The 12715-nt window shown below is 28.2% G+C and overlaps 1 protein-coding gene and 1 long non-coding RNA gene across 2 annotated transcripts; both read left to right on the top strand.

The window, feature by feature from the left end:
- Nucleotides 1–5277: 5277 nt before the first annotated feature.
- LOC113391159 (zinc finger protein 366-like) lies at nt 5278–6015 on the top strand. The gene is made up of 2 exons (XM_026627118.1): nt 5278–5599; nt 5735–6015. Exons 1-2 carry the CDS (start codon nt 5278–5280, stop codon nt 6013–6015), a joined length of 603 nt encoding a protein of 200 aa, XP_026482903.1.
- A 5198-nt stretch (nt 6016–11213) lies between these two features.
- LOC113364041 lies at nt 11214–11726 on the top strand. The gene is made up of 3 exons (XR_003366011.1): nt 11214–11248; nt 11345–11580; nt 11677–11726. It is a non-coding gene; the product is annotated as an uncharacterized LOC113364041 (long non-coding RNA).
- Nucleotides 11727–12715: the final 989 nt, after the last annotated feature.

The following is a 12715-nucleotide window of genomic DNA, read 5'->3' as shown; positions in this document are numbered from 1 at the left end:
AAAAAATCTAGATTGAAAATTGTGCCAGTTTTTAAATGTTTTTCAATATTTTGTGCCCCAATTTTGACTATAAATTTATCTTCAGTCCAGGCAACTCTTTTTGTAGACCTGTGTTAATTTCAACCAAAAAGTTAATAAAAAATCACCACCTATCACCTTGTACCATTTTTTTTTGGCAATTTTGTAACTTTCTCCAATTACATTATTCCCGCGCTCAGTCAATAAATCTTTTGACTTAATTTTAGATCAGACTTCTGTCAGAGTTTATGAAAAAGCTTCAATTTATTTAAAAAAAAAAAACAATTTATTTTTATCATTTCTTGTATGACCGTAAAATTTTTTTAAATTTTTGTTTTTTATTTTATTTTTTTTATGCGAAATGAAAAAGTACACACAACTCCAAATTTTTATTATTTTATAATAGTCATTTTAGTAGCCCAATCATTTTTTATGTAGCTCGGTAATCGATCAATTAACTATTATCGCCTTTTTTGTGAACGTTTTTAATTGAAATTCGATCAAGATTTTTCTGAACTTATAAGAAAGCTTAAATTTATCCGCTCTATCCGCTGCAACATTTTAAAAATGGCAACAAAATGGTTACCTCCGATAAAACTAACTGAATTGCAGGCTTATCCAATTGTACAAATATTTCTCGATGTGCATAAGAAGTACATAGTTTTTGGATGTCTCGCAAAAGGAGCTATTTCAGCAAAAAAATGGAATTTTTTTCACAGTATTACATAATTACAATGTGGATGTTAGTATTTTAGCGTTGCAGTGGGTAAATTATCAATATAATAATATTTATACATTCAGAATTAGTCAGTCATTTCTTATACTAATGATTTTCTAAAAATATTTTCCTTAGCTAAACGTTTGCCGGGTCAGCTAGTATATATATAAATTAAGTGCGGCCCGCCAAAAAATTTGAAAATTTAAATTGGCCCGTGGATTAAAAAGGTTGCTCGCCCTGAAAACCTTTAAATCTACAGCTTTATCATTAAATGATGGTAATACTATATAGTTATAAAAGAATATTTATAGCAACTTGTTATGATCCCTAACGGTTTTGTTATTATTCATTCATCCCGAACATCGTTACGTTATCTATCAAAAAGCGATAATTCTTGAATATAGTTTTCCATCGTTCTCTTCTTTTATCTATGGCTTACACAATATATATGTTACGGTAAATGTGCACTCTCGGTGAATGTGCACATTCACCGGTGAATGTGCACATTCCCCAGAACGCTAGGTGAATGTGGCGTGTTCTCAAACAATCAAATTAAAACAATGGTGTACGTGCGTACTTGGATCGGTCTTATGAACATCTCGCGTATTTGACGCATGCGCAATAAAGACTATGCGCGAAATACGTCAAGCATGGTGTAATGGTGATAAATGATTAATAACTAATAACATTCTGTTGAAGATTTGTTCATTTTGATCAAGATATATAATAGCAGTTGAATAGTAAAGTAGTGAATCGTGAACAGTGATAATTGAATAGTTAATAGTAAATAGTGAATAGATATTAGCAAATAGGGAATCATTATTAGTAAATAGTGAATTAAGAATAGTTAAATAGGTAATAGTTAATGGTTAAATAGTTAAAAATTATTAATTAAATAGTTAATAGTTCATAGTTAATAGTTAATAAATAAATTGTTAATTGATCAATAGTAATAAATAATGGGTATTAATATGCATATGACTAAAATAATTAATATAAATAAATATAAATATAAATATAAATATAAATAGAAATATAAATAAAATATAAAAATAAAGAAAAGAGAAATATAAATAGAAATATAAATAGAAATAAAATAAATATAAATAGAAATATAAATAAAATAAAAGATAAAAGAAAGAATATAAATATAGAAAAGATAAATATAAATAAAATATAAATATAAATATAAATATAAATATAAATATAAATATAAATATAAATATAAATATAAATATAAATATAAATATAAATATAAATATAAATATAAATATAAACTAGTGGGGTGGGTGGCATCGTGCCTTAAGGCAAATTGCTCGAACTTCCCGTACCGTAACGAAATGTTCGAGGAATATTGAATGTTTTCAAATAGATCATTATAAATATTGTAACATTGTCTAATATTTATAAGAATTATATAAACTGAATTGCAAAGTTGAAATTATTTGTTTAAAGTATATTAGAACTATAGTCAGAATTAAAAATAAAATCTGAATTATTTTCGATATACAAAAAATTAAAAAAAAAAAAAAAAAAAAAAATGGTACAAATTTTTTTTTTCCACAATCAATTATTTTGTTAAGACAAGCAGAAAGTTTTTTGAATCAGTTGAATCGGACGCTTAGTTCTCTCAAAAACTGCTATTTTTTGTACATTTAGCTCTGTATCTCCGAAATAGTTGGGCCTGCCTTTGCAAAAAACTAATAACCCCTTCTCCCAATCATTACTAATTGAATGTTTTTTAGATCATTCAAATCGGATACTCCGTTCTCTCAAAAATACGATTTCTATTTTCTGCACTCTTTGCTCCGTATCTCCGAAACGGCTGGACCTGCCTTTGCCAAAAACTAATCAGCTCTTTTCCCTATCAATAGGAATCGGATGTTTTTTGAACCATTCAAATCGGTTGATCCGTGCGCCCTAAAACGTGACTGGAAATTTGTATCCACACATACATACACACACACACACACACACACACACACACACACACATCCATTTTTTCTGAGGTATGCCAAAACGTTCAGAAACCTTCAAAACGTCGAGAAATGTAAAAATTTTCAATTCCGATTTTCGGCCCATTACAATAACTTACCCTACGGGAAGTTAAAAATATAAATATAAATATAAATATAACTATAAATATAAATATATGAATTAGTATTTCACTCGCACGTGCACACGCGCGCGAGTTGAACTCACATTCGCCAAATGAGCCGGTAAATGTGCACATTCACCGGTGAATGTGCACATTCATTGAAATATACACATTTACCGTAACATATATATACTTCATTAATTATTTATCATTTCATGTTATTATTAATAAAGATAGATTTGAATTAAACTTAAACTAGTTGAGTATTAATTAAACGAAACAAAATGCAATGAATAATTTTATTAACTTCCCGAAAGAGAAGTTTATGTTTCCATAAAAAAATTCGTTTCGCAAATTTTATGTTTTCTCGAAATTTGGAAAAAGTATGTGTGTGTGTGTGCGTGTGATTTTTTGCCGTAAATCGACGTTTTCTCAAAAACGGCTGAACTGATTTTAAACATTTAAAAGCCATTTGATGTATCTCGTTAAGGACTAGCGTTTATCAACTTTGCGCGACGATCATCTAAGCCGTTTCTTTGTAAAGCGCAGAAAAGTGAAAAAATTTTCGTCCACGTTTTAGCTCGCAATTCTGAATCGATTTTGAAAATTCAAAATCCGTTCGAAAGATATTGGTTGGGAATCGTGCTGATTAGTTTTTGGTAAAGATCGGCCGGACCGTTTTCTTGTAATAAAGTTTAAAAAAAAAATCGGCGATTTTTATAATTTTTTTTGACGGTAGATATCATAGTCTTCTAGATCATACTAAAATATTACCGCCCTACGACAACTCGTTTAGCTTTAAGAATTCGTCAAAGTTTGCAAAAATTGGTATCGTTTTTTTGGAATTTGTCAAAATTAGACATCATCGACCTTGGCTCAAAAACGCCTGAACCGATTGCAGAAATTTAAAAGCCATTCGATGTAGCTCAATGAGCCCTATAGTTTGTCAGTTTTGTGAGACGATCTGCCGAGCCGTTTCTTTGTAATTTGAGCTCCACATTTAAGCTCATTCTACCGAATAGATTTTAAAAAATCAAAAACTGTTCGAAAGATATTAGCTGGAAATGATACTGGTTAGATTTAGGTGAAAATCTATCGAGCCGTTTTCTTGTTGAAAAAAAAATTTAAGCCGATTTTTATGAAACTTTCTTTGGCGATGTATATCATGGTTTTATAGAGCTTACTGAAATATTACGGCCTCACGACAAGTCGTTTGATTCTAAAAAATCATCAAAGTTTGAGAAAATGAGTAGTTTTGTTGACGTTTGTTAAAATTAAAATTAGACGACTTACTTTGTATAATTTTAGAGTACTTGGTATTAATAAATTATTAAAGTCCTACGGAAACTGGTTCAAATATAAAAATCAAAAATTTGCTTTTAGAGATACTCCGAGTTAACGTGTTCGTTCGTTTTCAATTATGTCTAATAAATTCACTCGGAATTTATTTGTTTATTATTGATTAAGTCGATTATTTACACAAATCGGTAAGTTCATGTAACTTGCCTCAAAGCTAAATACCAATACCAACTAGTTTAAAATATTGATAATTTAGATTATATATAATATTCGTAAATGTTGAAAATATGACTATTTGATAACAATATGCTTTAGAACGCATTAACAAATCAGTTGGTTTTCAACTTTAATTTTAACAATCTATTTTTTGTGTCGACAAATCGGTTTAGATTGACTTACAGATACAAGAAATGACTTACAGATAGAAAAAAAATCAGTGATCAATAAATATTGATTAATGATTAATAACAATTGTTTTAAGTATTTTCAAATAGATATTTATAAATATTTTATATTTCAGGAAGAATCCATTAATCACGTGAGGTTCTGAGGGGGAGGGAGGTTAGACAAAAAATCACGAAATATCACGTGGCGAGGGAGGGTATAGTAAGATATCACGTGTATTTATTTTTTAACTGTTTTTTTTTTAAATTCAAATATTTTCAAAAAAAATTCAAAATTTTTACAGTTTTATCACTTTAACTGAAAATACACGTGATGTTTGGTGGGGGAAGGCGGTTAATTTTGAAAATCCTCAAAAACTCGCTCACGTAAAGAAAGCAGAAACATATTCGCTAAGGGGAACTCAAATTGACTGAAGCGCTCGTAGTGGTCATTTTGAGCACTACGGAACGCTATTATCATAGATAAAAGAAGAGTTTCTGCTCTCTCTATTGCTATAAATGAACTCTATGCTTCAAATGCCAAATAAATGTAAAAGTTGAATTTATTAAATTTATCCACATTGACTAAAATTATTGATGAATCTAGTCTATTATTTAGCACACAACTATTTTCGTAAATTTTTTGTGAGTATAAGCAGTGAAAATATTTAAAAATGTCGAAGGAAACAATTATGTCTGTGAATGATCAGACAATTTAAATTGAACCACCAGAATATTCACCAGAAGACATTAAACTCGAAATGGAGGATGAATTTGATGATTCTGATGTTATTGTTAAATCTGAATGGTGTTCTGAAGATGATGATACGTGTTTAGAAAGATTCATGTATTCCGAGGTTACAATTGAAGAAGAAGTCAAACATGAGTTAGTCGAGACATCAACTTATGAATGTGATATTTGCAGTAGATCATTCGCAGAAACACATCATTTAAAAGAGCATATGATCGAACATATGCCTAATAATACTAAAGAAAATCCTTTCAAATCCTTTCAAATGCGAATCTGTTGCAAGGCTTTTGATCGATTAAGTGTTCTGAAAAGGCACATGCTCATTCACAGTAGTGAGCGTCCCCATGAATGCAATATATGCAAAAAGACTTTCACAGAAAGAGGTAATCTGAAACGTCACATGCTAATGCATAGTGGAGTACGTCCTCATGAATGCAACATATGCAAAAAAACATTCACGCAATCAGGCAATATGAAAAGTCACATGCTGATGCATAGTGGTGTACGTCCCCATGAATGCAATATATGCAAAAAGACATTCACAAAATCAAATAATCTGAAACGTCACATGCTGTTACATAGTCGAGTACTCACTCATAAATGTAATATTTGCAATAAGAAATTTACACAATCTGGTCATCTTAAAAAACACATGCTGATTCATAATGAGAACATTCCTGTAAATGTGAAGTATGTAATAAGGAATTTACTTAATCAAATTTTCGAAGAGGCACATGGCACTTTATAGTCAAAAGTGTGGTGAAGATCAATGAAATATAAGTAATTATTATATTTATTTACTTCAATTTAACTATTGTAAAACTTTCTTGCATGTATTATAAATGTATAAATTATATGAAATACACAGTAAACACTACATAATATCTATCTTGTTTTATAATTAACTTCCCGTCCCGTAGGGCAAGTTATAGTAATCGCAAAAAAATCGAAAATGAAAATTTTTGCATTTCTCGACGTTTCAAAGGTTTCTGAATATTTTGGCATACCTTAAAAAAAATGGATGTATGTGTGTGTGTGTGTGTGTATGTATGTGCGGATACAAATTTTCGTCGACGATTTCGGGAACACCGATCAACCGATTTGAATAATTCAAAAAACATTCGATTCGTATTGATAAGGAGACGTGCTGATTAGTTTTTGGCGAAGACAGGTCTAACCGTTCCGAAGATACGGGGCAAAAAGTGCCGAAAACAGAAACTCAGATTTTAAGAGAACGGAGCGTCCGATTTTAATAATTCAAAAAACATTTTACTTATATTGACAAGGTGAAGAACCGATCAAATTTTCATAAAGGCAGGTCTAGCGGTTTCGGAGATCTAATGAAAAAAGTAAAAAAAAATGCCATTTGGCGGTCAAAAATGATCATTAGACATATGCACATCAAATTATCAGATATTTTATAGAGATTTTAACAATAAGTATAAATTTTGTTTACATTCCTGTGGGTTCCGTACCAATGTTTACGCGTTAGACGTCAACGCGGCGCTTACGCGGTTTGATATTTTGTCTTTATGCAGTTAAAGCAGTACGATTGCTTTGAAAAAAAGTTTAGATCTTTCAAAATATGTCAAAATAAAGAAAACATTTTTTTTTTCAAAAAAAAGTAAATTTTTGTCTAATTGTTTGTCAAAAATCTTATTTTTTCGAAGTAAATTTTTTTCAAAAATGTTAATCGTTTTTAAAAAAATAATAATTTTTGGTACGGGAAGTTCCAGCAGTTTGCCTTAAGGCACGATGCCTTAATTGCCTTAAGACAGAATTCCACTTACAGCTAGTTTCTTATTCATATTTTAATTTTTATAAATCAAGTATTATTATTTATTAATGAAGATTAGCAACCATTAGTTTCAGGTTCAAATACAAATACCAATCCTGGTCAGCAGGCAGCTCACATACGTCAAACGTCAAATGGTTTTGACTGAAATTTAATAGGGTGTTTTAGATGAATATTATTTAATTGTAGTGAGTAGTTTCATTTGTACACAAAAACATTATTGAACGTATCGAAAGTATTATTAGACACTCAAAATATAATTTTTTTTGAAATGTTATTACTTTTACACTCTTTTTTGGATAACGTATTTATTTCAAATTCTGTACTCTAAAAGCACTCATTTGTATAATTTTATACTCATTGAATATTTTTTAGATTATATTTTCTTTAGGTTATTTAAATTAAGATCCTAAATTTAGTATCGATCGAAGAGAACATTTTGTCGAATAATTTATTTCGAGTTATATCAAACAACACAAAACATAACTTTGGAACGCGCACATGTAAAAATTTCATTGCACAGTGCACACAAAATTACGAGATCTTCTGAAAAGAAATATTATACAATTGGTAGTATTAAAATGAGTTTACCAGAATAATAATTCACTTTGTTTATATTTTTTGAGGCTTGACAAATCTCCTACAATTTTGAAGGAATTCCTTCCAACTGCCACGAAGAGTTTTTTATAAAATACGAAAAGCTCAATATAACATAAAAAAACAATATTTTCATCACAGCAACATGATGCCTGTAAATGAAGAAATTCAACAAAAAACAGAATTATTATTATATTTATATTATCATTATTATTATATTATTATTATCTTATTATTTCTGATATTGTTATTTTGTTATATTTATTATCATCTTTCACTTATTGTTTTTATTCTACTTTATTGTTTTTCTAGTATTATTTTTATAATTCAGAAATTTTACTTATTACCCAGTAAACAAAATTACATCTAAACAATATGGATACAATATCGCGCCCGCGATGTGAGATATCGCCACGCCGCAGTCGTTTTTGTCGCATAGAACGTTAAACGAGCGCCAAGTGATGTTACATTTGCGATTTTTGTCGCGACTTTTTTAACACGTTTAATCGCATGTTGAACTGATGTTGACAAAACATGAAAACAACGTAATTGTGTACATTAATTCAATATTCTTTTCTGTACACACACAGGCATGAATTTTTATTTTTAATTTATTAATAATAGACTATTTAATGACTATTTATTCAAGAATCATTTATTTATTCATAGATAATCACATATAAAAAAATGTTACAAATTAGCATCAATATTTGCAATTAAAGTTAAACTTATAAATGTTATAAATAGAAATTTATTACACAAATCCAAGACTCTACAATTTAATATATATATATATATATATATATATATATATATATATATACATATATATGTGTGTATTTTAATCAATCCTAATGTAAAGGAAACACATTCATTTAAGAAATTATTTATACATGAAACAGATTAGTTTTTCAACTTTACATTAAAATTGATTAATTTCTTCATAGCGATTGGTTATATATAGTGCATGTCATGTCTCAACCATTATTTCCTCGCCTCTTCATTATACACAAAACGCTTGCAAACATTGAGGGTATTATCGTCTTTATTCTGAAGAGTTTCTAAAACAGTTTATATATAGAAGTCAAGTCATAATCCTCTGTCATTTTTCCACTGACTGTAATTCATCGATCGATTTGATTTGAACGATTGTCAAATGCATTATTTTTAATCCTAGCTAACAGATCTGAAACATCATCTTGCATCTGATCTTCTGAAATTCATTAGATTTCTGCTTTCAGCATAATATTCGGTTGACAATACAGCGGCAATGTTTTTTTTAACCTCTTCATTGAGAATTCCATTCATGTCATTCATAATGCTACAGAAATATAAAATCCAGTAAACATTAATAATAATTAAATATTATTATAAATAACTATATGATGTACTTACGAGTTCATTTTTTTTAACTGTTAAGGGTTTCAAACTACAAACTTATTAAACAACTTTATAAAACACGCTTTGATGTTTCTTTAATGTCAGCATGAGGCACCATCTTGAATTTTATTGTTAGAGAGTCCTACCTATAGATGTCCTTGTCATCCTATTAGTGTTGACACTCACTAGGCAGCAAAATTCATTAACTCACAGCATTTACATGAATCACAATGTTATTATTTTCATATTTGTTTCAACAATTTAAATTAAAGTTATATATTTTGTTCACTATTAAATTAAAATTATGATTAATATACATTTGTAGAAAAAAAAACTTTGGTTAATTTCTATTTAAACATCCCGCCATCATGTCTTCAAAATCAAACTTCATAAACACACTTCTGGCAATACGAAACAAAAGTTTAAATATAAAAGTTTTGTACATAATTGAATTTATTAATTAACTTTTTTCATTCACTTTTATCTGCAAACTTTTATTTCCTAGTATTTTGCACGCATTTTAATATAATACAAATTTTTAATATAATTTTTAAATATACATAAAAATTATATTGAAAATTTATAAAAATTCTATATAATTTCCATACCAAAAACTAAAAATTTAAAGATTCTACAGCTCCATTGTTTACTTCAGCATTTATCTATATTAACTATATAGTTAGGTGTTGAACTTATAACTTGTTTTATAAAACAATGTGTAATGTGCATCCACTGAGATTTAGATAAAATGTTAAAACAATATTTGTTTTGTGCTCACAAATGTGATGTGCATTGAGATTTAGATAAAATGTTAAAACAATATTTGTTTTGTGCTCACAAATGCGATGTGCATTGAGATTTAGATAAAACATCTAAACAACATGATATTTTGTCACATCGCGGACATCGCGACGGGATTTTTTTCAAATGTTGTCAGCAACATCGCGTGTTTACTATAATATAACTATAGTTATATTATAATAATAATTATTATTATTTGCTTTTGTTTTATAATTAAATTAACATACTACTTTTGTGCTCTTTTTAATAAATTTATATAATTGTTCATTTTTGTTACAAGATGTTAATTATTTAGCAGTTGTAACAAATATAGTAATTAAAAAAAAGTGCTGACCCATTCTAACAGTTATTTTTTAATGCATTTTAATGTTAAAACGTGTCGGCCATTTTGTGGTACAGAGACATTTTTCTGTATTTTTTAAAATAACTGCTAAATTACTTATTATAACTAAATACAGTCTTTAACAAAAGTTGTAGCTGAATAAATTTTTAAAAAACATTTTTTTTCAACAAAAAATGTAGTAAAATTCTTGCTTATATTTTTACCCAGTAAGCACGTGATGTTGCAGCAATATTCTATATAAATCCCTGCCAACATCCCCGCTGTGACAATAAACCAATGTGGTGTAGATGTTCGTTTAAAATTGCAATTGTGACATACCGATCGGTCGTTTTTTATGAAGGCTATCAAAAGCTATATTTATATTGATAGAGAACCGTTACATCAAATTATTTTGTGTTTTAGAAATTTTAATAATAATTATACATTTTGTTAACATTTTTAAAGTTTATACGTTATACTGCGGCGCGGCGCTTACGCGCTTCGGTATTTTTTCTCTGAATGCGTAGCATTATTGCTTTGAAAAAAATTCAAAATTTTCAAAAAAATTTCGAGACAAAAAAATTTAAATTTTTCAAAAAAGTCATATTTTTTTAAAAAATCTCAAGTCTTATTTTTTCAAAATTTTTATTTAAAAATAAAATCAAATAAAAATCGAAATTACGTACTAATTATTTTGATCTCTGTTAAAATTATTTCAATTTAATAAATGTTCAAGTATAAATAAATAAAAAAAAAAAAAGTATTGCCCGAAATGCTTCTACTGATGGCGCGAGGTTTGAATAGAAATGCTCAAAAATAATTTTTTATCCGCAAATATATATTTTTAATAATCTAATAATAAACAAAATATTTATCAAAAGATGCTTAGTTCAAATTCTATATGTTGTTTGGAATAAATATCAAATATTAAATGAATAACTTGTGAATTTTGTGAATTTGTTATGTGGTAACACTACTGTGGTACATGAACTGTAGGATTATCTAGGATTAAAGATGGCCGGTTGTCAACAAAGAGTGTTTGTGCGTTATTTGTTAGTAAACTTAGCATTGAAATAAAATGGAAAAGTAAGTACATCATATATATATATAACTGTATTAATTAAACTATATTTAATTTATTTAACGTTTACTTAACTTGATATTCGTATGGTATTATGAAAGATACATGAACGATACATCAAATGAAGAGGTTAGAAAAAGCACGCCGCTGTATTGTCATAGAAAAATGATACTGAAGATAGAAATCCAGTCAATTTTACAAGATCAAACACATGATGATATTTGGGATCGTTTCGTGAAGATTGATGGTTCAAAATAATGCATTCGGAGTTAATCCCGCTTGTTAAATTTGTGGATGAATTACAGTCAGTAAAGATGGGGATTTGTCTTTTGAATTTGTAAGTCTCTTGTACTATATATATATATATATATATATATATATATATATATATATAACATTTCCTAATAGATACATATTATGTTCATTCTTTTAGAAAATCTTCACGAATAATGAAGTGCGATGAAACGGTAGTGAGATGAGACAAGTCATATACTTTTTCGCCCTAGGAGCATGATGACAGATCTAAGAAGTTATTTTAGTTAAGACAATATTTGAAGAGCACAATTGTAAATAGGTCAAGACTAGAGAATGATATAGGGTCAGAAATTATATCTGTTCCATGTACAGTAGAAACTCGTTTATCTGGATTTCGGTTATGCAAACTACAAACCACGAGCAATTTATATATACATGCAAATATTCAACATGTACATACCTACAAGTTGAATTTTTGCATGATTAATGCTGCCGTTTAGTATATGTATGTGATGTAATCTAAGAAAATATATATGTACATTCGAAAAAAAGTGTTTCTTAATAAAACACTATTTTTGTTGTTGTCTATGTATGTACTTGTTATTTTTAATAAATACACAACATATTCTTAATACATTCGATTATCCGGATTTTTGTTTAGCCAAATGCCTATTGACAACAGTTAGTCCTGTAAATCGAGTTTCTACTGTATAAGTAATTCCTCAAATATGTACAAAATTTGTTATACATAAGATTACACATCATTGTTATTATATATATATATATATATAATATATATATATATATATATATATTGAGTAATGTGGATCATAATAAATATAAATTATTATTTTATTTATAATTGTAAATTAGGATTTATGTTATTTATGATTGTTTTAAAATAGAATTATCTGTAAACGTTTGTCATACCAATTTGTAATCTTTCAATAATATGTAATTATTATAAATAAATAAATGCTTTTCTAATAAATTGTCTATTATTCTGTAAAAAAAATTATGCTTGCATTTATACTAAAATTGGATATTGCTAAAATGTCGTACGGTGGTCGCGAGTGAGATATCGCGATGCGATGTTGATTCAAGTGTAGAATCCATCTCAATAACACATTCGTGACTACGACGCGGCGATGTCTCATGTCGTCGGCGCGACATCAGTGCGACTATTGCACTGATGTCGCGTGCTTACTGGGTATTTA

The sequence above is a fragment of the Ctenocephalides felis genome, unplaced genomic scaffold (assembly GCF_003426905.1).
Source record: "Ctenocephalides felis isolate EL2017-DRISC unplaced genomic scaffold, ASM342690v1 CF-g0.4_SCAFFOLD_00845, whole genome shotgun sequence".
NCBI lineage: Eukaryota > Metazoa > Arthropoda > Insecta > Siphonaptera > Pulicidae > Ctenocephalides > Ctenocephalides felis.
This window is presented reverse-complemented; position numbering and strand designations above follow the sequence as displayed.

Bases quoted from the DNA above. Each gene is read 5' to 3' on its own strand.
- LOC113391159 (XM_026627118.1), top strand. From the start codon at position 5,278: ATGGAGGATGAATTTGATGATTCTGATGTTATTGTTAAATCTGAATGG. The intron at 5,600-5,734 runs GTGAGCGTCCCC...TCACGCAATCAG, and splicing joins GCACATGCTCATTCACAGTA to GCAATATGAAAAGTCACATG.